This window comes from Podarcis vaucheri (assembly GCF_965113315.1).
Source record: "Podarcis vaucheri genome assembly, chromosome: 5".
In the NCBI taxonomy this organism is placed as follows: domain Eukaryota; kingdom Metazoa; phylum Chordata; class Lepidosauria; order Squamata; family Lacertidae; genus Podarcis; species Podarcis vaucheri.
This window is the reverse complement of record NC_138763.1, coordinates 95321001-95347552: the sequence shown is the minus strand read 5'-3', so window position 1 is coordinate 95347552 and position 26552 is coordinate 95321001. Positions and strand designations below refer to the sequence as shown.

Here is a 26552-nt window from a genome sequence, read left to right as displayed (position 1 = left end):
CTTGGGAAGTCTGCGACTAACAGAGGGAGGGAAGGGATGCGCGGACGGGGAGTCATATCTGTTGAGTGCCCTCAAACACAGTGCTGAAATGTGGCTACAGGGAATAGGATGAGCAATGAAAGATCTGTTTTTACCATTCCTGCCCTCCTGCTCCCATGATAGATCTCTTTGTTCTACCACACAGCCCACTCAACAGATGCCTCTCTTCTTCTTCTTTTTGCTGATTTTCACAAAGGGAAAATATTAACCTTTTGGAGCAAGTGCACTGAGCAAGCAACTGGAGAGTTCTGAGTATTTAAAGATTATTAACAAAATTCTGCAAGCAGGGAAAGGAAATCAACGGCCCCTCTCCTCTCCCAATCCTCAGCCAACAGGGCTAAAACTGAAAAGTTATCTGAAATTTCAAAAGGATTCTGAACTCGCCCCCAAATTTTACCACCCTCGCACAAAACTGAAAGAGCCACTTCAGCTCAGCTCAAGATGTATTGAATAAAAGGCTACAGAAGAACTTGTCTCTATCTTCCAGGGGTAGAAGGAAGAAGAGTCTTTGCTGCTCATTTTGCAAAAGGTTCTTATTCAAAATCTACACCAAGTGGAGCCCTCTAGACTTACCATCATGCTGTTACTCTGGTCACGTTTTGCTTCTTGTATAATAGTGCTAAAATTGTCGAGGTAGCTTAGATTTTCTTCTATCAGATGTGCAAACGGTGGCCTGAAAAGGAAAATCAGGATTATCCCAACTGAGTAGTCAGAGTTTGGTAAACGCCACATTTTATGTAGCATGTTTTGACCAGGAGTAAGCCCTCTCACTGTAAGGGACACGGGTGGCGCTGTGGGTTAAACCACAGAGCCTTGGGCTTGCCGATCAGAAGGTCAGCAGTTCAAATCCCCGCGATGGGGTGAGCTCCCGTTGCTCGGTCCCTGCCAACCTAGCAGTTCAAAAGCACGCAGTGCAAGTAGATAAATAGGTACTGCTCCGGCGGGAAGGTAAATGGTGTTTCCGTGTGCTGCTCTGGTTTGCCAGAAGCGCCTTAGTCATGCTGGCCACATGACCCGGAAGCTGTATGGCGGCTCCCTCGGCCAATAAAGCGAGATGAGCGCCGCAACCCCAGAGTCGGTCACGACTCGACCTAATGGTCAGGGGTCCCTTTACCTTTAACTAAGCCCTCTCACTATTACTCAGTATCATAATTTCTAGTGGAAGTGGAGCGTAAGTGGCTAAAATTTAACCATGGCTATAAAGAGCAAACAAATTGCTAATTTCCATTAGGCTTACACATTTCTAGATGTTTCCATAGAAGAAAGAGGTTGAAGCGCATTTCCTGGTGATGTCTGCGAGAGCAATGCAGGTACTGAGGATGTAATTGTGCCATCCACGTTGGAACTAACAGGAGATTTGGCAGAACTCTGAGTCTACAAAAAGAGAAGAAGAAAAAAGAATTCCCAGTTTTCAGCTCCAGAATTTTCAGATTCATCCAATTGTTGCCTTTCAGCAAAGTACCGTATTTTTCGCCCTATAGGACGCACTTTTTCCCCTCCAAAAATGAAGGGGAAATGTGTGTGCGTCCTATGGGGCGAATGCAGGCTTTCGCTGAAGCCTGGAGAGCGAGAGGGGTCGGTGCGCACTGACCCCTCTCGCTCTCCAGGCTTCGCGGACCTCTCCGCAAGCAGCGGGAGCGCTCCCGCTGCTTGCGGAGAGAAATTTATAATCTCCGAGGCCCAAAGATATGAGGCACATAGGACGATACACTATGTAGTATAAAGGAAAGTGCAAATCCATCCATGGTTCCCCCCCATACATTGTAATGTCTGAAATTGCATTTTGTCTGTCTAGCCAGCATACAATGCAGCTATTACATTTAATAATAATAATAATAATTTTTATTTATACCCCGCCCTCCCCAGCCAAGGCCGGGCTCAGAGCGGCTTACAAGCAATAATAAAAACAAGTTGAATAATTACAACTTAAAAACAAAATTAAAATACATTAAAATATTGAAACATTAAAATATTAAAATGTAGCCTCATCGCAGGGGAGAAGGAAAAGAAAAAAGAAAGAGAGGGAGGGAATCAAATTGGCTCCAAGCCAAAGGCCAGGCGGAACAACTCTGTCTTACAGGCCCTGCGGAAAGAAATCAGATCCTGCAGGGCCCTGGTCTCATGAGGCAGAGCATTCCACCAGGCCGGAGCCAGAGTTGAAAAGGCCCTGGCTCTGGTTGAAGCCAATCTAACTTCCTTAGGGCCCGGGTCCACTAGGGTGTTGCTATTTATGGACCTTGAGGCTCTCCGTGGGGCATACCAGGAAGAACACACCTGAAGAGAAAACCAATACAAATGTTTTTGGGAATTTGTTTGGAGACGAACTGCCATATTGCCACTAATCCAACAGGCAACAAGCAAATATTTCTTCCTGTAAACCTAGCGGTGAGACCTATACTGCAATTATAATTTCTTTTCCTGGAATAAATCCCATGTCATTTTTTCAACTTCAGCACAATGCACTTCTGGATAGACAGTTATCTGTAACATCATGTTTAATTGGTTGAAAAAGGATGTCTTCTTAATGCTTCTGAAATCGAGAGGGCAAACCCTTACGCAAGCAATTTTCAGCAAATGCCAGATTTCCCGCTGCCTTTTCGCCTGCATCTGCATCACTGAATTGTCAGCCTCTTTGATATTATTCAGAGCCACTTCAATCTTTGGAAGCAAATCAATAATCTTCTGTTTACTACCCAACAGTTTGCTGTGATGGAAAAAGAAAAGAAAAAAGATGTTGGACATCAATTTTCCGTCATCTAGACAACAGAAACAAAATTATTGCAGAAAGATACAATATGCATTTCATGTGCTGCCAGGATCCTGTGGTTCAGAGCTTCAGAAGCTGCATCGTCAGTACAGTGGTACCTCTGGTTACGTACTTAATTCGTTCCGGAGGTCCGTTCTTAACCTGAAACTGTTATTAACCTGAAGCACCACTTTAGCTAATGGGGCTTCCCGCTGCCGCCGCACCACCGGAGCACGATTTCTGTTCTCATCCTGAAGCAAAGTTCTTAACCCGAGGTATTATTTCTGGGATCGCGGAGTCTGTAACCTGAAGCGTATGTAACCCGAGGTACCACTATACCCAGAAGCCCCAAGGATATGTGTTGATCTTAAGGTATAAATGAGCAGAAAAGGGACCAAAACGGTAACATTTGAACCTGCTTTTCAAAAGTACACAGCAAATACAACATGCACAAGATTTAATACAAGCAAGAAAACAACAAGCTGGCATTGAAGTTTCCTGGAAAAACCCGCAGGAAAGCACTGCTGGTCTGCTGCTTTCCTACCAGCAACACACAACTCCTCTTTGCCTACTGGTCCCACTCAATATCCCCCCCTCCCCTCGCAGTCCCTTGGCTCCTGCTTTTCTCGGTACTATTTTCTTCCTCAGTTCCTTTTACCTCGGTTTCTAGCTCCCTAATCCATGACCCTCCCAAATCACAAATTCTCTGGCTGTTTACCTTTAGCCCCTTAGGAAAACACACGTTACTCACACGGAGAGCAGAAGTATGTAGAACTAGGAGATGCCACGTGATCAGAACACCAGATCACGCAAATCTGTAGATATGTGCATTCTCACCACACAGCCGCCGTGCAAGGTTTCCATTGCCATCCAGTTATATTAGGGTGTTTTGATCAGGACGCCATAGCTATGTTTTTATGGAATTGCAGTCAATGAAATGACATTTTACCGGCTCAATAAAATACCATTTCACCTATTCTGCCCATGCGCTCTATGGCTTTACTATCAGTTTGCGTTTCTGATGTGTAGAGTTCTGTCCTATTCTAATTACAGTGGTGCCCCGCAAGACGAATGCCTCGCAAGACAGAAAACCCGCTAGATGAAAGGGTTTTCCGTTTTTGAGCTGCTTCGCAAGATGATTTTCCCTATGGGCTTGCTTTGCAAGACGAAAACGTCTTGCGAGTGTTCCGATTTTCCCCCGCTTCCCCCCCTTTTCTAAGCCGCTAATAGCCTTTTAGCCGCTAATCCGCTAAGCCTTTAATAGCCGCTAAGCCTTTAATAGCCGCTAAGCCTTTAATAGCGCTAATCCTCTAAGCCGCTAATAGGGTTGCTTCGCAAGATGAAAAAACCGCTAGACGAAGAGACTCGCGGAATGGATTAATTTCGTCTTGCGAGGCACCACTGTAACTCAAGAGGGTAGTGGAAGCTTCTCTGTGTGAAAGAAGCAAGCAGAAGGTTCATGATGTTTGGGTTCTTCTTTCAGAGAAGCTGAGTACAGCTGGTTTAAACTGTAAAGGTCATGCTGACTATAAAAGTAGGGCCAGGGTTTTCACCTTTCTCTTTCTATCTCTTTTCCTTAAGGTGTGGTGTTCTCTATATAGACAGTGTTAAGGTTTAGTCTTATTGTAAGTTACTGTAAGTTTAAGTTAAGTCTGCTGCAACTGGTTTTCTTATGGACAGTGCCAATCCTGAATGTATTGGATTTGTGACCATTATGCTCATTTGCCTTCAGTAGCAGCAAAGCTCGGCTGGATGAAATATAATTGCCTCTGGTCTATTTTTTGGGAATCCTGCAACGTGTTTAAATTGTTACTCTGATAATTATACGCTGGAACCTGCTTTGGATCAATATTGAGTAGAATTTCTATGACATTTACAACTTCCCAGTAACAATTAAAAGTTTTAATGTAAAGTTATAAATGGTTCAGATCCTACCTTAAAGCAGGGTTGGCTAACATGGGTCTTCCAGAGGTTAGATTCCAACTTCTATCATCCCAGCCACTAGGGTCAGGCATGGCCAAACTCGGCCCTCCAGCTGTTTTGGGACTACAGTTCCCATCATCCCTGACCACTGGTCCTGTTAGCTAGGGACGATGGGAGTTGTAGTCACAAAACAGCTGGAGGGCCAAGTTTGGCCATGCCTGAACTAGGCATTCTAGCAGGGACCAATGATAGTCTGGACAGCCACAGATTAGCCACCCGACTATTCCTCATTGTCAGGAGTACACAGATATATTTTTTCCTCACAACCAGGATACAGTGGTACCTCAGGTTACATACGCTTCAGGTTACAGACTCCGCTAACCCAGAAATAGTACCTCGGGTTAAGAACTTTGCTTCAGGATAAGAACAGAAATCATGCTCCGGCGGCACGGCGGAAGCGGGAGGCCCCATTAGCTAAAGCAGTGCTTCAGTTTAAAAACAGTTTCAGGTTAAGAACGGACCTCCGGAACAAATTAAGTACCGTATTTTTTGCTCTATAAGACTCACTTTTCCCCTCCTAAAAAGTAAGGGGAAATGTGTGTGCTTCTTATGGAGCGAATGCAGGCTGCGCAGCTATCCCAGAAGCCAGAACAGCAAGAGGGATTGCTGCTTTCACTGCGCAGCAATCCCTCTTGCTGTTCTGGCTTCTGGGATTCTGATAATTTTTTTACTTGTTTTCCTCCTCCAAAAACTAGGTGCCTCTTGTGGTCTGGTGCGTCTTATAGAGCGAAAAATATGGTACCACTGTATTTACCGGAAGCAATGTAAGCAAAACAAAACAAAACTAGACACAGGCATCTATGTTCCTTTTTGAGACTTATTTGTACACATCTAGCCTCTCTTCCCTTCAAAACTGCAAACAATGTAAACAACTTAATACTGTTAACATTAAGGGACAGAGATAAAATCAACGAAAAGGGTGACTATAGAGTGGACACATCTTAAACTCAGCACAGGCCTAACATGCCTCATGGGCTATCAATATATGTTTGCTTAGTCATATATCAGATTGAAATGAAGATGCAGGAATCTGCAGAAAGAGGGATGCACGTTGTACCTAAGATGTTTGAAGAGTTCCTTGAGCACGCGATCTTGAGTGTGAACTGTATGGACTATGATCTTCACCATCTCTGTGCTGTCACTGTAGGAATGATCTGAAAGGGATACCTGTCACGTGATCAGTACAGTGCTCCTCTTAAAAGCCATTTTTTAAAAAACCACCAGATAAACATCAAAAAAACATTGACAAGAAGAAAAACTGATCTACACATTTCCCATTACTAAACACTGGTTAGTTGTTTAGGACAAGTCTGAAACTGCAGGCTTGATAAACGTAGCTAGAATATTTTGTAATCTCACAAACCTTTCATTTCTAATGGTTGCTTCATGCCTCCCTCTTTTCTTTTGCAATGAGTTTCACAGACTGTTGTAAACACCATTTAAAAAACTGTAGTAGTTAGGTGGCAAAAAGATGGAAACTCATAATTAATGCTACAGGAACGGGCAGCAGAAAGTCTACATATTCTAAATTCTTACCCTCTAACTGAGATGCGTTAGAAATGATCATATAAACTTTGAAAAGAATGAAAAAAATATGCAAGGCATGTAAGCAATTCAGTCACTCACTTCTGCTTTTTCTAATCTGTTAAATTTAACATTCCAGAATGTTCCCGGGCTTGCTTAACATCCTTTGCCGACAACCTCTGTCCAGATCAGCACTTGCCTGCCTTACTGTTCTTTGCAAAACCTCCCATTTAACACAAAATGTTCTGGACCCATTTCCATACCTGGGGGTCTTGGTTTTAATTGCTTGTAGAGTTCTATAGCTCTTTGCTCACTGTAAAAAGATAAAAATTGTAAGCACAGTTTCCTCTCCTTTTTTTTTTTGCTATCAATTGTGGCATTTCCAGAAATGAAATCGGTTTAGCCAATCAATCAATTGGTGTCACAATGTAAAAGCTTTGAGTAAAGGGGGAAAAAACATGTATTTTTCTTTCACCTGGTAGAAAGTAACGGCAGCTAATTCTCAGCAAGTTACAGTGGTGCCTCGCAAGACGAAAAGAATCCGTTCTGTGATTCTCTTCGACTAGCGGTTTTTTCGTCTTGCGAAGCAAGCCCATTGAAGGATTAGCGGATTAGCGCTATTAGCGGCTTATCTGCTGATCGGATCAGCTGATAAGCGGCTTAGCAGCTTGGAAAAAGGGGGGGGGGGGGAACCAGCAGGAACTCGCAAGACATTGTCGTCTTGCGAAGCAAGCCCATAGGAAATTCATTTTGCGAAGCACCTCCAAAACAGAAAACTCTTTCATCTAGCGAGTTTTCCGTCTTGCAAGGCATTCGTCTTGCGGGGCACCACTGTATTTTGACTCGCTCTTGGGGGTGGGGGGTTGGATCTGTTACGCACACAAAATTTGTGTATTAACCTCCTGTCCTCGTTTTCAGACTTGTTTTTATCCTTTTTTTGTAAGTCATTTTGGTTTCATTTTTGGGGGGAAATGAACTAATGAACAGTAGGAAACATTTTCATCTTAAGCAAGATAGACGGGCAATTCCTACACATACAGGTCTATCTGCAAGAAGACCCAATCTTCTCTCCAGTTTTCATGGTCAAAACTGGCTCTAAATAAATCACAACACAAGATCATCCAGGGCTTTCATTACTATATGGCTGCCTAGAAAAATGACAACCAGCCAGTCTATTTTGTGCACCAGGGATCCAGAATGAACCAACTGCTGAAGTCTTGACACATTTGTGTGAATTCACACAATGTGCAATTGAGACCCAGGACAGGTATCTAAGAAGGGTCAAGGAAATACTGGTTTCATCTATTAGATAGCAACCGTTTCAGGGCGTCATGTGGTTAACCACAATACCCTAGAAAAGTTACACACCCCAGTAGGCACTTTAGCATAGTGGAAATGGTAATTTTGAACCTGAGTGTTCAAAAGTCAATACAGTGGTACCTCGGGTTACGAACTTAATTCGTTCCGGAGGTCCGTTCTTAACCCAAAACTGTTCTTAACCTGAGGCGCACCTTCACTAATGGGGCCTCCCGCTGCTGCCGTGCAATTTCCATTCTCATCCTGGGGCAAAATTTGTAACTCGAGGTGCTACTTCCAGGTTACCGGAGTTTGTAACCTGAAGCGTTTGTAACCAGAGGTGTTTGTAACCTGAGGTACCACTGTACTCAGGATTCTCATACTTCCAACTTTTTAATTGTTGCCCAATATTCTAAAAACAGATTTAAATATATCTTGGATCTGCAAGATCCAACAAAGTTGTCCTGTTTGCACAAGGACTTCAATTTGCTCTGCAGGGCTGGGGGGAAATCCAGAACAGAACTGGAAGGAAGGCAGGGGGAAGTAGGGGTTCCATTGCACAAGTTATACCCACAAACATTAGATGTTATGCTGAGCACTTGGCACAGGATTGCAAAATTTGTGACAACTAATAATGACCAAAGTCTACCAGCCATGTATTGTTGAGCAACTGAAAGGGCACATCTTCCTTGCTTATTAAAATCGCAGGCAAGCAGCAAAACAATTAATGACTTGGCTGTTCATGACACCCAGTTGGCGGACTCAATCCTTGATGGGTTTTCACTGTCCAGTAACTGAATGCATGTTGTTGTTTTTTTAGTGCAAGTAGGGAGAAGCAACTCTCTCAGGCTTCTTTTCAGACCTTAAGTTCCCTACATATACAAGGATATTTGCTCTATGCCAAAATTATAGTATTATTTTAAACAATGCTTTTTTCTTAAAATAAATGTTTAGGGGTACTCTCATTCTGACTCAAGAAAATCACCATTTTATAGTTTAAATTGGGAAAAATACAGTAAATGGACAAAAGTACAAAGATTCACAAAATGTTTAGGGGTATGCGTACCCCTGCGTACCCCCAGAAAAAAGCACTGATTTTAAATACCTATACTATTATTAGCCATCTAGGTCCTGAAGAGTGGAGAGACTATTAAAAAAATCCCCACACTAATACAGTGCAAAAGAGTAAGATACTAACAAATAATGGAACACCTTAAACTTGTTAGCCTGCAAAAAATTACAAATGCCTATGAGAATAGCTTCTTTTCTTACAGATTCTCCATGAGTTCGCCCTGACGTCGTGCATGGGGACTCCTCTGCAATTCTACAATCTCTGTGTGCAAAGCCATGATCTGCTCATCCAAGTAGCCAATATCTCCAGCCTGAAAACGAGAGAGAATTCTATACACTGGGAAGTATCTCAAGGGAGTTTCTCCTCCCACTTTTGATAGGAAAGTGTGTGCATGTGCACACTGACGGTGGCGATTACTATGCGGTGGCAAGATTCTGCTGTGGTGAGGCAGACTGAAAGCCCCGGTTAATCACTGCACATTTCACAGCATTTTCATATTCCTTACCTGTTCACACTGCAAGGCCTTTTCTTCCATTTCTTTCCAGGCTTTCAGCATCTTTTCCGAGGCTTAAAGAAACGTATTTGGGTTAATTTAAAGCAGCAACATGCGCTGAAAATAAACAGCCTTTATTTTTAAAAACATGCACATTTTGAAGTGGTGATGCCGATGAATTTCAAAAATCAGGAAAATCAGATCCCCTTTTGAAAAACCTTGGCCAGCTTATGAGCTCAAGCCGGATTTACAACGGATTTACCTGCCAGTCACCTGCCAGGCTTGGATGGCAACAACTACAAGGCTTTGCTTGACACCAGCCATTTCTCTCTGCCACTGGCTCCCTCCTACTTTATAAGGCGAAGTATGCTCTAAATAAGGAGGACTAGGAGAGGGCAGGAGGCAAACTCCCCTGAATTTGGCCTTGCTGAACTTTGAAAGATTATAGGAAGTAAAGCAGCACTGCAGCCACCGTTGTACAGATGGGTCTCAAAAGCAGATCTATCCTATAGTTAAGAGCTGGCCTGCCCATAAGGCACCTGTCTCAAGCGGTGGACGTCCCACCACTTCCACAGCAGAGAGGGAGGCATTCTGATGCATAGCACCACCACTTCTCTTCCATGTTCCTAGGTGAATAAGCCGAGCAGCAACTCTTTGAGGAGCTCCCTGGCTCCTACTGAGTTCAGTGAGAGCTGGGGCGCAGTGGTAGCGGAAGTGGGGAGGGGATCACAGGGGGGCAGGAGGCGGCAATTCCATTTTGCCTTAGGTGGCGAAATGGGACGGGACGCCCCTTCCTATTGCTAATGCGGTCCTGAGCACCAGCTCCTCCAAACACTTACATATCCCGTATGTCATCTGATCACTGTATTTCTCCAAGTCAAGGTGGATGCTCTGCTGAAAGAATTTCAGCTTTGCTTTCAGCTGCTGAGATGCTGACACCATGTTGTTTTTCATCTTGGTTAAATTGGCATTGTACCTAAGAAGACTCAGCCTAGACAAGCCAAACAAAGCAGGTGTTAGCAATTGCTTCATGGTGTAGAGAATTTCTATTGTGTCTGCATGGAGCTTTAAGAAGTCCACATCCTGGGTGTCAGGTGTGGACTTCAGGTGGCTCCCCCAGGCCTATCTACACAGCCAGCAGGACTCTCCCAAGGTTACACCTCCTTTTCCCAGCCCTTACACTGGCCCTGCTCAGTGCTTTGGCCTGGCTGAAATGTGCCCATGAATACCACTTTCTTGCCCATCACTGACATGCAACCCCCAGAAAATGAACCATAAGTGAATATGGGAGTGAGGCTGAAAAAAGTTGTAGGGGTATTCAAAGCATGAGGCCCTTGTCTGTCTCGTCTTATTGCTTACTGCTCTGCTTCAGTCCCCCCACAAAATCTTATGCCATCAGGAAGCCACTATAATTCTGTTGTTAATGAAGACTCACCATGCCCTGTATCCCATATGGATTTCACAGACACAAAGAAGTAAACTCTACATTTTTTTGAAAAAACAAAGCTATGATTTTTTGGGTACCCTGAACACACACTTGCTACCCTTTCCCCCGCTGATCTCGGTTACTGAATTGCTGGCTTACATTGCAGCTCTTTGACCTTGGAACAGCCGGCTGTAATCTTCTTTTAGTCCAATGATGTAATGCACAGCTTCAGCCCATATCTTACGAAGCTGCACAATGGGCAGCTGAATTTTGCTCTCTTGCACTGTGCAAGGAAGGAAACATAACAGCCATCACTACTGAAAACATTAAAATCTGTAATATAAAAAGCTACCAGTGCATATTTATTAGAGGCAACCCAGAACCAGAACAGTTATAATGTTGAACTGTCTAAACAAGAGACATTTTCGAACTGCACTTAAAAAGAACACCTGAAATCTAACACACCACCATATCAAATGGAATACAGTGGTACCTCAGGTTACATACGCTTCAGGTTACAGACGCTGCTAACCCAGAAATAGTGCTTCAGGTTAAGAACAGAAATCGTGCTCCAGCAGCGTGGTGGCAGCAGGAGGCCCCATTAGCTAAAGTGGTGCTTCAGGTTAAGAACAGACCTCTGGAATGAATTAAGTACTTAACCCGAGGTACCACTGTAGTACAGCAAAACATGAGATTGAGTTCTTCTGATGATTCTGGCTTGTGGGGATGTCTAGGCGGGTCCCTCCACTGGACTGATCCAACTGCACAATAAAATTGGTGTTGTAATGTTTAAAACAAAGATTGGAGTTTTCCATGGGACTCATAAAGCAGGAAACTGTGGGAAAGCAGGAGTGGGACTCAGCAGCTATGTTGCTCTTCCAGACCTGATTCTTCAAGTACAGGGAATAGAGATTTAATTGCTATGGAAGACTTTCCATCCGTTTCATACACAAATGGAATATTCCCTTCTACCTTGAAAAAAAGCTATCACTACATAGTACAGGGAAGCTTTGCTCTTCTTGTTTCTAGACTGCCTTCACTGAGGAGAAAGCTGCCTGAGGTGCTGCTAGCGCAACTCGCAAAGGTACAAAGGAACAAGAAGACTCTCAATCCCACCCACTGAGGGATGAAACAAGAAGGGAAATGACTAGCTAGATTTTGTACCAAAAGAAAAGGTTGGTGGGGCAAGGATGAGGGTAAAACTCTTGCACATAAATAACAGACCATGATAAAAATGAACAAAAACATGGGAAGTCCAAAAACATATGGCATAATTGGTTTGTTCTCATAAGAATGTCTTATTAATGGTCTGAAGTTCCTCATAAAACTTTATCAAGCTAGGTGTGATTAGCTGGATTTCAAACATTGTATTTGGCAATTAACGCACACAAAAATGTCTACTATAACAATTAATGCTTCAAAAATCCTAACCAAGAAATGCAAGGAACGTCACCTCTGAATACACTGCTCTTGCAACTATTATGGGCTGAATTTGTGAAACAACCGACCATTGTGTTCCCCTTACAGTAATGGCATCATGAAATATATTAGCTGCACTGCGTCACAGCAGATACAGAACAATTAGTCCTCCTAAATAGTATTTTATTGCTAGGGCTCTGAAAGTTATGTCCCTGCTCGTAACAACTAATAATCAGGTCTGAACTGCAATATACTTACCAATATAATTTACACAGTCAGACAGACTCCTAGAAGCAAAGGGGCCTTCGTAGATAGTTTTGCTTTTATCAAACAAGTAAACCATGTAGCTATCCCAGCCTCTCTGCCAAGGAGAAAAGAGAAACAAACAAGTCAAGAATTCCCACAGAAACCTTGAATAAGTATCGTATTTTTCGTCCCATAGGACGCACCTAGTTTTTTTGGGGGGAAATAAAGGAAAAAAAATTCCCTTTATTTCCTCCCCAAAAGCAGGTTGGGGAAACCGCACCAGGTCGAGGAACAGTGGGATGGCGGCACTGCGCCTCCCTGCTGTCCCCTGAGCTTGTGGGGCTGGCCCATGTCTGCCCGGCGCGAGGGGCGCTCTGCTTCAGGGTGCCCCGCCCGCCAGGCAGCAGGCTGCTATCCGCAGCGTGGGGAGCCCTGCGGGGAACTCCTGCAGGGCTCCCCACGCTGCGGATGTGTTCCCGAAGCGCCAGGCGCTCTGCTTTCAGGGCGCCCGGCGCTCCGGGAAGCAGGCTGCTATCCGCAGCCTAGACATCCCTGCGGGACCTCCCGCAGGGCTCCCCAGTCTTGCTGATAGCTTCCTGAAGCCTGGAGAGCGAGAGGGGTCGGTGCGCACCGACCCCTCTCGCTCTCCAAGCTTCAGCGAAAGCCTGCATTCGCCCCATAGGACGCACCCAGATTTCCCCTTCATTTTTGGAGGGGAAAAAGTGCATCCTATAGGGCGAAAAATATGGTAGCTGTAATTCAGAGAACCATGATTACACACTTAAGACAAAAAAAGGCACAAGTCAACTGTGCAAAACTACATGGATTGTGTTAAATTGTTGTGCAAGCAAAAGTTGCTCCTAGCACAACAAGACCACCCTTGTTCCCCCCCCAGCTCACACGCCCCAGACTACTACCAAATTTGCTCTGGATGGGCAGATTTAGGGCGCACACAGAAGGAAAAGGTTCTGCCCCACAAGGAAAATCCATGTGCTGACAGAACCGACTGTAGGCAGGATTCACAAATTGCATGGAGTTGGACTAGATGACCCTCAGAGTCCCTTCCAACTCTACAATTCTAATATTCTGCTGAACACAACTCTTTGAGTCTGAATCGTCAATATTTTAATTTTTTTTGTCTCAACAGAACCAGAAAACTCATGTATGAACTGAAAAAGATACAAGGAGTACAGGGGAAGAGCGGAGGAAGAAGAAGAAGAAGAAGAAGAAGAAGAAGAAGAAGAAGAAGAAGAAGAGAAGGGTTTGGATTTGATATCCTGCTTTATCACTACCCGAAGGAGTCTCAAAGCGGCTAACATTCTCCTTTCCCTTCCTCCCCCACAACAAACACTCCGTGAGGTGAGTGGGGCTGAGAGACTTCAGAGAAGTGGGACTGGCCCAAGGTCAGCCAGCAGCTGCATGTGGAGGAGCGGGGAAGCGAACCCGGTTCCCCAGATTACAAGTCTACCGCTCTTAACCACTACACCACAGAAACTTCACCCTTAACTGCAGGCAAATAAAAGGCTGTGCTCTGCTGCAAATACTGGAATATATTCCCGTTTACTGGAATGAAAAAGGGAAACTTACTACGCCATCAATAACACACTGAGAGGCTGGCTTCCGAGGGTCTAGGCAAATTCCCATCTCAAGCAAAAGCTCTTGGTTCCCTGTGCTGATCCCAGTCTCCGACTCAATGCGAGACTGGAGAGAATGGAGACTTTCCTCAGGGAGCAATGAAAAAGACAGGATCTTGGCAGACGTCATATTTAAGATGTGAACTATCTGAAAAGGAAAGAAAGGCACACATACTCAACCCCAAACCAGCAGTAATTTAGTCAGAGAAAACCAAAAGGAAAACCAACTCTTTGCCCCCCACAAAAGAAGATGATTATATACACATACATAAAAATGCTATATCACTCTAAGCAGAAATCAGGAGTCTGTCTCTAAGAAGTTGATTTATTATTATATAAGCCCCCAGTAAGGGATGCGGGTGGTGCTGTTGGTTAAACCACAGAGCCTAGGACTTGCCGATCAGAAGGTCGGTGATTTGAATCCCCGTGACGGGGTGAGCTCCTGTTGCTCGGTCCCTGCTCCTGCCAACCTAGCAGTTCAAAAGCACGTCAAAGTGCAAGTAGATAAATAGGTACCGCTCCGGCGGGAAGGTCAACGGTGTTTCCGCGCACTGCTCTGGTTTGCCAGAAGCGGCTTAGTCATCCTGGCCACATGACCCAGAAGCTGTATGCCAGCTCCCTTGGCCAATAAAGCGAGATGAGCGCCGCAACCCCAGAGTCGGTCACGACTGGACCTAATGGTCAGGGGTCACTTTACCTTTAAGCCCCCAGTATTAAAATTATTTAAATAAAAGTTCGGGTCAACAGTGCCTTCCCCTGAAGACCTAACAGCCTTTCTTCTCCCCCCAACTCCCGCAGGCTTGCTTCTACAAATTGCCAATGGTATTTTCTATCCTTTAGGCCAGGGCTGGGGAACCTTCAACCCATGGACCAAATTTGGCACAGGTTCAGGTTCCAATCTGGCCCATTAGGCAGTTTCCCTCAAACCATACCCACCCGCCCTGCACCTAATGTTGTATGTGAAACCAGGTGTGGGGCAGGGAGAGCCATGGCTGGATTGGATTGTGACAGAGCTTCCTGTTTGGAACTTGACAATGCAACTGAGTGCTGCAGAAAGCAGTGACTCCAAGCCTGCTGATTAGCACTAAGTCCTGCGTGATACTTGGAAGCCCTTATTACCATCACCTGATGACACTGTGATGACAGATGAGTGGCTATATTTGGCCTGCTAGCAGTAGATAAGGAGGGCTGACCCACTGGCCAGATTGGGTTCCCTACCCCTCCTTAGCCAAAGGAGAGCGTTCTGCCACAGCACTGCAAAAATTGTGTTGTGAGATTTCAGAGAACAAATGAAGGTAGCTTACTAGCTTGTGTAATGGTAATGCATTTAAACAACCTCCTTTTAATTCGGGCATGCCGTATCAGAACTTACCTTCAAACCCAGTATTTGATCCATTAATTGGAAACATCTCAAATTACCAGTTTCTGGGTCCGGACCACCCCCTCTCTGCTGTGGATCCCAATTTAGCATCAGTTGCAGCCAGCTCTCCATCATTTCTACAATTATACTAAACCAAAAACAAAAGCACAGTAGACAATGGTTAACAACCGTTAACCATGAACAACTGTTAATACCTAGTTTATCAAAAGATCTTACTTACTAGATACTTACTAGTGTAACCATATAATGTACATTATGAACACAAGGATGCCAGAACCAGTAACAGGAGGAGGGGACAGACATTTGTGTACGATTAATAAACCACAGAACAGCTTTGACATGGATATATTTCCCATACATAAACCAACAAAATTGACTGATATGGGCACAGTATCCTCCATGACATTAATCTGGAAAAGAACATCAGATTTGTATCTAGCCAGTTTAGTTTTCTTTTTTTCGAAATTCTCTTGCATATGCCACGTTCTTTAGAGTTTTTCCATTCTCAGCTTTGCTTCCAAGGTTCATCTGAGTTCCTAACTATGTTAACAAGGAAGATAGGTGTACAAAAGGTTAAAATAGTCTTAAACCTATCTTTGTTTGCTCTTTCACCTATTTACACACAAACAAAATACCCCTTAAATTCTGCCAAAACATGAGAGAGGAAACATGGAACACAGCAGCCAGAGTGGTTCAAAACCTCTGTGGTCAGTTTCTGATTCCCTGCAGCCCAGAAAGAAATAAGAGATACCAGAGAATGAAAGACCATCAAAAGCATTACTTGCCTACATAGGGAAGAAAGCTTTGCAAAGTGAGGTTTCCAGGGAAGCTATGCTTTAAAAAGGCATCCCTCTGTGTGTGCATAAGTGAGGAAAATGATGTAAAAAGTGTAGATGTATGCGCAAGAGAGGGAGAGAGAAAGGCAGAAGGAGTTTGTGGTGGTGATGAACTGAAAATAATTAACACTGTTTCTTTTACAGTCAAAGAAAAAGAAAATAGAAGGGTTGTTTTAGTTTCACCCACTGCCAGCATGTGATCCTCAACAAATTCTCTTTGAGGGAATATATCCCTTCAGGGAAGAAATGTTGCTCATTCTTATTCCAGAGCTTCCAAAGACAACTATCATTTTAGATGAGGAATGCTACCTGTAACCAGTGCTTTTTTCTTAAAAAATGTTTAGGAATACTCTCATTTTCCTACTCATAATGAAATACTGCCCCTCAATGAGGCCAAACTTAAGATTCACAGAATGTTTAGGGGTATACATACCCTTGAGTCCCCCAAGAAAAAAGCACTGCTTGTAACTATCAGAGAAAAGAAAGCTAGAATGTATTTGGACCAGAATATACTTTGGTAAAAGATTATACCTTAAAACCTCCACCTGACACTGTATTAAGAAAAAAGAGCAGCTGAACAGATTTGCACTGCAGAATTTGAGCAATTTGAAGGAAAGCAGGGGATTTAATGTTACCTGCAGAGGCTGTTGGGATTTGGCAGATGAGGACTGAATCTAACTTCCCCAGTCATCTCTTCCCACGCAAAAATGTATTTTGGATCTTTTTTCTTGATTTTATCATGCCTGTAGAAAAACAATGAATGAAGGATTGAAAAATAACTGACAGCTCAACACACTGTGAAAGAGATTACAGTAATCCCTTATCTTATGTAGAGGGTTCAGTTCCAAGGGTTACGTGTACAAACTAAAATTGTGTATAGCCGAAAGCTTGGAGCTACCCGAAGGTGAGCATGTGCTATCAGACAGAAACCCACAATTTACTTGCTAGCTCACCAGGGGCTATGCCTCCGCCCTCTGGTGAGAAAAATACCCAGCACCCCCTTTCCCTGACTCTCTTATGTAAACTCGGGTTGGGAGAAAACAATGGCAAGAGTTTTTCCTGCTATTCCTTATTCTATTCGTACCTTAGTGTAAGTGACATAAGACTCCTCTCTCCCCCCAAGCCCTTTGCATTTGCTAGGACCTCCCCAACCTTTTCAAATGGGAGAAATTCATTCTGCTGCCTTTAATCCTCTTCATATCTCAGAGGGAAGAAGATTATGACAGTCACAAAAGAGGCTGGCTAGTAAGCCAAGTCAATACATGTGAATCCATCACCGGTGATATCCTTGGCTGAATCAATAGGCACTTGTGACACCCACACAGCCACATGCAACACAGCACTCATAATTGCTTCCTTGGAGTGGCTATGACCTCTTCATTTTCTAAGGAACAGAACATTGCCCGATGAGTGCTTGAATATTACAGTAACGCTGCAATATTTAGCAGCTGCAACACGAGCTGGTGCAAGTGCATTTAGATCCCCAGCAACTGCTCCACAAAATGATAGCCTGGAAAGCCCTTGACCAGCTGAAGGTATTATGCCAGATAAGTGAGAGACTTATTGGGGGAAGGAATATTCACAAGGAAAACCCTTTTGATTTCCTCTTGTCTTCAAGATGGGTGGACTCTTTCCAAGTAGTCCACTTCCAAAAGAGGGGCTTCCCAGGTATATGCAACACTGATATGATTTTACTCTACTAGCTCTTCTCGGGTGGACAGGAAAGGCAAGCAATTGTCTAATAGCCCATTAGTTTGAGATAGTGGCCGTATCCCCGGTCATTTACACTGCAAGTGCCGATTGGACAAACCGTTGTTTAGAAAGCTTCATGTTGAGTATGGTTCTTTGAGTGGCCTATATAGTGCTGTTAAGCTGGGCCACAAATCAGAAAAGTAAATTGGGCTTGCAAGAAAGAGGGGGTGCTCCTCCCCAGGTCTTTCCCACCTGTCCCCTCCTGGAATGAATGGGAGGCTGATTACAGATCCCTCCTTGCACTAATCAAATTAGCTTCAGTTGATCTTGCAGAGGAACTATTTGTTGTCATTGTTCCTAGGGGTTTATTAAGCATAGTTAAACTTCATAGTGTGTGATTGACACTATAGCCAAGCCCTCCCTCTCCTATGCCAGCCTGAATATTTTTGGAGCACCCACCTGTGTGGAAAAGGACCAACAGATTTGTCTATACTGATCTTGAATGTATTCATTTGCTCTCAAGCCCCCTCCAGCTCTTCTTCATCTTCTGTGGTGATGGTTTGTACTTGTATACCTTTGTGCAATACTTGGTGAAACAAATAAAACTTTCTTGCATACAAAAAAGAAAGGAAAAAAAGAAAAAAACTCTTACCAGGTAAAAGGCTGCTGGTTATGTAAAAATGGTCTAAATCCTGCAATGCTCTCAAAGACAACAGTTCCAAAGCTCCAGAAGTCTACAGAAGTTGTATATGGCTTATTATCAAAGAGTTCTGGTGCCTTAAAAAAAAAGTAAACAAGATGCAATAACAACGGCAATAATAATAATTTTTATTATTTATACCCTGCTCATCTGACTGGGTTGCCCCAGCCACTCTGGGTGGCTTCCAACATAATATGAAAATACAGTGAGACATCAAACGTTAAAAACTTCCCAATACAAAAAACATATGAAGAACACTGCAAGTATTTCGCTATAATTCTACAGTTAAGGGATGTAATGTATAATGCATAGAAATAAAAACGGGGGCAGTTTTTGCTGCAGTGCACTACATCTTTTAAAGTCTTACCAAGTACTGTAAGGTCCCAACAAAAGATGTGCATAAGCTTCCTTGATCCAGATCCTTGGCATATCCCAAGTCTATTATTTTGTGAATTATCTGGAAATGAAATCAAATACAGTATATTCTTCATTTATGCTACTTGACCTTTCTGCTGCTTTCAACATCAAATCAAACATCTTCACCCACGTCAGTTTTAGGAGCTCTGCAATTTGCTCAGTTAAATTAAATTAATTAACAAAATGCCTCAACCACTTTTCAGCTACTGGTACCAAAGTGGCATACAGACCCATTTTCTTGTCCCCCCATCCTTCATGTTTCTTTACAAACTTCTTACTTCTCCTCCAAGTTTTTGGCTCTTTCCTTTCCTCTCCACACTTTAGGAAATTCTACCATGGTCCTAAGCAGCCTCAAGAAGGCCAAGGCATCTCTTTTTACTTTCCCTTACTTTTAGTTTTGCCAGCTGTCTTTTGACATCTGAATATCACCTTAAACTCTGTGACAGAATCACAATTCTCACCCAAATCTTCTTAGGTACTTTATTCTGTTTTACTGGTGTTCGTTAAACTACCTCTCACAGCCTGCAGCTTAAGGTTCATATTTCTCTCTCTCTTTGGTTTTTAAGAACAGGTTCATATTTGATTCCTTTTTTTCCTTGCTTCTCACAGTGAATCTGTCGTTAAAACCAACACCCACTGACTATAGAAAACTCACCCATGCCTAGATACCCATAGCACAAAGACTTCACATTTACTCGAGATATTTAGAAGGGAATTTGTGTTTTTACAATTAATGTCATTTCTTTTATACTGTAATCTTTTAATTAGTTTTTTCCATCTCCATGCTGACTTCTGATCTTCCATTCTGAAGTCTACAGCCAGAACTGTCTGATTAGTTGCTTTAGCAGGACTCAATGCCTTAAACTAACAGTCATTATCCATACTACTCTTGCCCCAGAATCTCACCAACCTGAAATCATCATTGAATTGTAATCTGCTGCCTAGCTCAATTTATTCAGTTTTAAACATAATCCTCCCTTGTATTGGATTGCATCACTTAAGAGCAATAAACTACTACTTCTTTCCTTCCCTCCCTCCTCCACACGGACAAGGCAGGGAACATCCATACACCACCCCATCAACCATTTGATTCAACTGCCACAGAGGGCCATAACAGCACATAGCCCCAGACAACTGCACAAAGTGAAACAAGTGGCATTGCAGCAGAAAGATGAGGAACCTACCAGGGCTACTAGCACTAGGAAAATTTGAAAATTTGCTCCCCCCCCCCCCCAAGATGACAGTCAAGAGACTCTGTTCACATGTACCCAGTGCTGTGGAAGCTGGCTCAAGGTGCAATGCCAAGTCATGGAGAAGCATGACCTAATCCTGCACATAGGGCAAGACCAACCTCATAGGTGTTCCCATTTGATTAGCACACTCCCATTGAGGTGCCAATCTGGGGAGAAAGGGGAGATTAATCACAGGAAAGCACTTCCCTCATTGTGTCTGTGTGTAGAAAGCCAAAGTACGAGTAAATTCCATCCGATTCACCTCAAGGAGAACTTTACTATAGCTTATCTGGCACAGCCTAAGCAGAGTGTGGGGGGTTCTGCAGCAGACAGCTCAGATCTCCCAACTCTTTTGTTTCTATCCTTGAGGTTCCCGGGTAGAACTGGTACTCACTTCAACTTCTTATCCCATTCCCTCCTCTGCAGAAGATGGTCAAAAAGAATCAAGGTGGTCCCAATAGTCCCAGCAAATTCCCTGCCTCTCATTAGTTTGCTTCAAACTCCACCCCCTCCGCAACACGACAGCTGAATAATGACTAAGTAGACCCATAGCAGAGCTATGCAAGCTTTCCCTTTACCCTCCACATCACTGACACTACTAAAGGATTCCAGTCAGAATACTGAAACTATACACCAGATTTTGCAGCTGGCGGCTGAAAAGTAGGCCACAGATGTACTTCTTATTGCATCCAAGCAAAATTAATATTTGTAGATAATCCGCTCAGATCATCCAAGGCATGTCACTTACTTTTCCACCTTCTTCCTGAAGAACAATATTCTCAGGTTTTAGGTCCCTGTGTATTATTCTGTTTTCATGCAAGTACTGGATACCATAACCTAGAAGTCCAATATGTTTTGGAAGGGGAGGGGGATGTTAAGGAGAAAAATACCTTTTAGAGAAATTTACATCCAGTCTTTCTTTGACTATCTATGAAGTATATAAACAGCAGAACATAGATGGAGGTACGGGAGGATGAAATTACTCTAGCCGAGTGTGCATTTTTTCAGTTCTACTCTATCAGCCAGCTTTGAATACACCACCTTACAAGGTTTCTAGTAGTAGTGGATCATTTAGATTATTTGTATTTCTGTGCTGAAACTGTCTTACATGTGAATGAGATTGTTGTTGTTTGTTTTTTTGGGGAGAGACATTACATGAATCCTCAAGATAAGAAATGGATTTTAATGCTATTTGAGCTCTCCTCACATACCAGCCACACCAACATGTAGAATGCGCAGTGGGGTTCCATTACCCTGGCCCCCCAATATGTGTGTTGTACATAGGTTTCTGAGCAGATGAATCTATATGCAATGCAGGGCTGTCAGGGAAGGGCAGGCCAGGGACCTACATGACATAGATGTCAGGGCCAACAGTGTTATATTTATTCTTATTCTGTGAACTGCATTGAGTGCTGCTTAACACTGAAAGGAAGTATTACAAAATCCAAATGCCTAATGCAGGGGACTCTGAACAACATCACAGGCTGGGTGATTTTAGCATGCCACTCTTCACATTTTGAGCATCCCACATTTGTTAATACTCTGCGCAATTTTAATCACCAATTGTGAAATACTGGAAGCAGTCAGCATTTTGTGACTGGTTTTATTTCATATTGGTGTTTCATGTACTGCTGTATTCTTATTCTCCTGCATTTTATGGTTTAGCTCTAAATGTTGAATTATTTCAATATGGTGCTTATTATACAGTGATATTTTTGTATGAACTGCATTTTTGTCATATTTTTTCTTCTTTAAGTTCTTTGTTGTTTCAGTTTTCTATACACTGCTTAGAGATATTTTCTTATATATTAAGTGGTATACAAATGGTGTAAATAAAACATAAAACAAAATATGTACAGTGTTTATGCGAGTTATAATGTGTATGGAAGTTTTTGGACGTGGAAATGTTGTTATTCTAGTGGCAATGTCAAATTTCTCCTGTTTTGAACAGAATAGCAACCTCCCTAAATTATCAGGTTGCTAGCCTGGGAATACTCCTTGATTTAGCCTTATTATTTGTTATATTTATTAGAAACACCCCACCCCAAAAAGTGAAAGCAACTTACAGAAATTAGCATTAAAAACAAGGATAAAACATCCAAAAATATGTAAGTAATATAAAAAAACAGAACCAGCTGAATGGGAACGCTTTTGGCTGCTCCCTACAAATAGAGATTGCATCAGGCATCACTCTCTGGGGACAACATGCTCTCTGTTAAGAGAGCCACCACAGAGAACACTGGTTCTCATATCACTACCCTCTGTTCCTCTCTCAGAAAAGGCACATGGAGAAGAACCTCAGATGATGAGTGCAGAGTCCGGCTTCATGTGGAGAGAGGCAGTCCTTGATGTACTGGGGTTCTGACCGGCAAAAGGCTTTATAGGTCAAAACCAGCACTTTGAATTGGGCTCCGAAACTGGCAGTCAATGCAACCATGCTAGGAATGGTGTTATGTGCTCAAACCATTCCACCCGGGTGAACAACCTGGCCAATTGTACACCAGCTGAGGTTTCCAATTTGTCTTCAATGGCAGCCTTATGTATAATGCCTTGCAGTAAACAGCAAACCTTGAGGTCAAGTATCCTCAGTGGTGTGGAGTACTTTTTTCTATCTTAGGCTAGTAGATCAACTGTACTCTGTCCCCGACAGTTATAGTCTGGTAAGATTGACATCTGCTCAGGTTAACATCCCAGTTAGGCTACTGCAACAAGTGAGTTAGGCATGTTAGGGAGTATCAGACCTAGATGAATGAAACAGGAAGCCTAGTCATCTTGGCTTCTTTATTCTACTCAGGGAGGAGCACACAGAATGACTGGGCAGCATGCACCAATACGTAATAAGGAATAAAGTCTGGTTTGTTGTTACACGTGAATGTGGTCAATGACAGAACAATATAGTTAGGGGTATCATGCCTGAATCTTAAACTGAGATCAGAATCTAAGGCAAAAATCTGTTTTCATTTTAGAATTCATATTTCTAGACATCATTTGAAAGCGCATGGCCCGCATTTCCTGAATTGCCAAAATGGAAGGAGTGTTGGGGCAGACGTTAAAAGGAAAGCTCTCTCTGTCCCTCCTAATGATGGCTGTGTTCTACTACCATCATTTGGTGTGCCCCCTCCAGTTCAATATGCACCGTCATTCTAACTGGTGACAAATATTTTTTCGATCTATAGAATCCAAAATAATTTTACATTCAAACAGTGCTATCAGAATCAATTTGGCAAGCTAAGGAAAGTCATATGAGTACTTGGTTTTTTTTTACAATCAAGTGGTATATAAGTTTTATAAATAAAATAAACAAACAAATGCTAAAATTAAAGGGATTTGTGCATCCTAAGTTTCAAGGCAAACTTAGCAGTCTGAGAACCACAAAGGCTTGTCGCAAATGCACAAAAGGGAACAGCTGACTTACCGATGTCGCTAAGAAGAGAAAGTATTTGACTCTCTTTAAGGCCGCAGCAATTTTCCGGTAAGTTCAACAGCTACAAGGAAGGATAAAAGGTTGACATTTGATATACAGTTCAGCCATCAATATACTGTACACCCTTCTAAGAATGAAAGAATTTATGAGCAAGCAATTGCTTGGAGAACACAAAACCTATATGAGAGAAGCCTCTGTATACACTTAAAGTGAGGATCTACTTCAGCAATCTATCGCATTGTCCACAAACATATTTAAAGCAGAAAACCATCCTATACAGTTGTTACGTTTAAAATGGAGGGGCACTGCCTCGTTCCAAGACTACAGTGGTACCTCGAGTTAAGTACTTAATTCGTTCCGGAGGTCTGTTCTTAACCTGAAACTGTTCTTAACCTGAAGCACCACTTTAGCTAATAGGGCCTCCTGCTGCTGTGCCACCGCCGGAGCACGATTTCTGTTCTCATCCTGAAGCAAAGTTCTTAACCTGAAGCAGTATTTCTGGGTTAGTGGAGTCTGTAACCTGAAGCTTATGTAACCTGAAGCGTATGTAACCCGAGGTACCACTGTACTTATTTCTTTAATATACTTATATCCCGCCTTTCTGCCTGGTAACAGGCCTTCAGGGTAGTTCAGAATAAAATAAAAGGCTAAAGGAAAAGTAATTTCTGAGGGTGCTCTGGTCTAACTAAACCAAGGATGGAGAACCTTTTCTGGTCAGCAGGTCAGAGAGTTATCTTCCCACCCTTGGTGGGCCAAACCTGACTCATCGTGATGTCAGATGGTACCCGAGGCTCTCAAAAGTATCATTTGCTTTTGAGAGAAATAAGCGTGGCCTTGCTTTGGTCCCATCCATCACAGGTTCCAGCCCCACCCAACACTGGTATGCAGCCCTCAGGGAATACAAAATAAAAATGTTGCCTGAACTTGAGCGAAGGGGTACCATTTGTTTCCCTTATCCCATCTAGTTTGACAGTTGCACACTTCTCCCACGCTCCCTAAGTCTGGCATGCAGCACAAGTCCAAAATAACGTTGTCAGGAACATCAGTCACCTCAGGAAATGATAACAGCACATCACCCTTCTCCACATACTGCGCCCAGCTATAGTCCCAAACCCAAAATCTAAACGGCATCAGTAGTCAAAGGAACAGGCCGTACCTTCCTGAGATCTCCTTTGCAGCAATATTCCATAGCCAAAAGTGGGACATCATTGACAAGGAAATTCATCTCGTCAGGCACTTCACAGGCTTTTACAATATTGGGATGGTTCAGCCTAAATAAACAAAGGGAAAAAAAATTGGAAGTATTCTGAAAATGCATACTACTACAGACAATCCTTCTGAATTTCATGAAGCGGCACAGTATCAAACATTTTGTTTTGAAAACTGGAATAGATCAAACGAAACTTAGCTTAATCAAGCCTATACTGTTGAAAAATAAGATGGGTATTCTGAGAAGCAGCACAGCAGCTGCAGTGGAAAGCCTTCCAACGGAAGATGCTGCTACAGGGTTGAGTGGTGACTCTCAAAGAACAGCAACTGCATGGCTGATATGCCTTCTGCTTCCAAACAAGCCTCTTGGAGCACAGCAGCAGCCATTACAACATCCCTCAACCCACCAGGCAGAAAGAAGAATTCGGAAGGGGACACTAAAATAACAATGAAGAAGCAGCAAGACTTCAAAATGGGTGCTGAGATGTGCAAAATCAGAACCATCAAATGCCAAACGCATTTCAGATAAACCTTCCTCAGGGGCAAAATATGACTGGTTACGATTGTCTACAACTAGCAGGAGAATATCCTTCCTTCAGCCCTTCGTCTTCACAACCCCAAGACTGCGTCTGTATGTGGTTGTATCCTGGATGGGAGGGATAGAGATTGCTTTTGTCTCTCCACCAATGGATTCCAAGTTTAGCAGATATCTTGGCACGAATAAGGTCCATTGAAACTGCTTTCAGGGGGACCCACCAGCAAAGATCCAGCCTTTGGGTTAATGGTGACAAAAATGCAACCATTGAATCATAGAACTGTAGAGCTGGAAGGAACCCCATGGGTCCTCTAGTCCAACCCCCTGCAAGGCAGGAAGATCATACCAGATCATACATGACAGATGGCCATGAAACCTCTGCTTAAAAACCTCCAAGGAAGGACCTACTTTTTCATGATCTGGATCTCATGGCACCACCGATCTTTGTTTTTCACACTTAGTTCCAAGCGACATGACTTGATTGCTATCTTCGTACCCAGATCCTACAATTGACAGGAGAGAAACCAGAAGAGAGGGTTAAAACGTATTACCACAGCAGCATCTCCCACATCTAGAAGGAGCTGTCCAGGCATTTTTAGGACTGTAGCTATCCTCTTCTGGGATACCCCAGCTGCCCATGCTTTCGTTTTAAGCCCCTTTTTGTGGAAAATTAAGGGAAAGCATCAAAGGGGTATCCTACCCAACTTCTTTTCTTTAAGGTGATAAACAAAATACAGTAAACTGAAGACGAAAAGATACAGAAATGTTCCCGAATGTCAAAGCAGGTTTGGAAGCAGCGTAAAGCTGAACAATATGTATTGCTGGTGTATCATTCGGAAACACTAACAAAAAGACCCAAACCCCACCCATTTCCTCAGAAATCTGTTAGGCTGGTTTATAAGTGTATCCTTTTGTAATAAATTAGGTTAATCTCAGTTACCTCTTTAAGGTTTATTACACTTTTTAAGTGTGTTTGTGGGAGGGGAATTATTGGTTTGTTTTGGTTTTATGTATTTTGCATTATCCCTTTGTATTTGTTGTTAGCCGCCCTGGCTGGGGAGGGCGGGGTATAAATATATTATTATTATTATTATTATTATTTTTCTGTTGTGAAGTGCCCTGGAGTCTTCAGGGGAAGGGCAGTATACAAATTTTAAAAACTACATATAGATTATCAAATGTTAATTATTACTTTTTTGTGTTATTTTGTGAAATTTGGCATGCTGCTCGATTGCCAAAGAAAAAAAG

The 26552-nt window shown here is 42.9% G+C and overlaps 1 protein-coding gene across 1 annotated transcript in view; it reads right to left on the bottom strand.

The window, feature by feature from the left end:
• CHUK (component of inhibitor of nuclear factor kappa B kinase complex) overlaps window positions 1-26552 on the bottom strand; it is a 30171-nt gene that overhangs the window by 2300 nt on the left and 1319 nt on the right. Inside the window, exons 2-20 of the mRNA XM_082223108.1 lie at window positions 25713-25807; window positions 24717-24831; window positions 23552-23621; window positions 20885-20973; window positions 18855-18944; window positions 18440-18564; window positions 16731-16838; window positions 15251-15386; window positions 13832-14026; window positions 12257-12359; window positions 10739-10862; window positions 9993-10144; window positions 9166-9227; window positions 8861-8970; window positions 6556-6605; window positions 5826-5922; window positions 2596-2743; window positions 1277-1413; window positions 613-712 (exon numbers count right to left, since the gene is read on the bottom strand). Coding sequence (XP_082079234.1) covers window positions 613-712; window positions 1277-1413; window positions 2596-2743; window positions 5826-5922; window positions 6556-6605; window positions 8861-8970; window positions 9166-9227; window positions 9993-10144; window positions 10739-10862; window positions 12257-12359; window positions 13832-14026; window positions 15251-15386; window positions 16731-16838; window positions 18440-18564; window positions 18855-18944; window positions 20885-20973; window positions 23552-23621; window positions 24717-24831; window positions 25713-25807 — 2106 coding nt within the window. The remainder of the gene's footprint in view (window positions 1-612; window positions 713-1276; window positions 1414-2595; window positions 2744-5825; window positions 5923-6555; window positions 6606-8860; window positions 8971-9165; window positions 9228-9992; window positions 10145-10738; window positions 10863-12256; window positions 12360-13831; window positions 14027-15250; window positions 15387-16730; window positions 16839-18439; window positions 18565-18854; window positions 18945-20884; window positions 20974-23551; window positions 23622-24716; window positions 24832-25712; window positions 25808-26552) is intronic.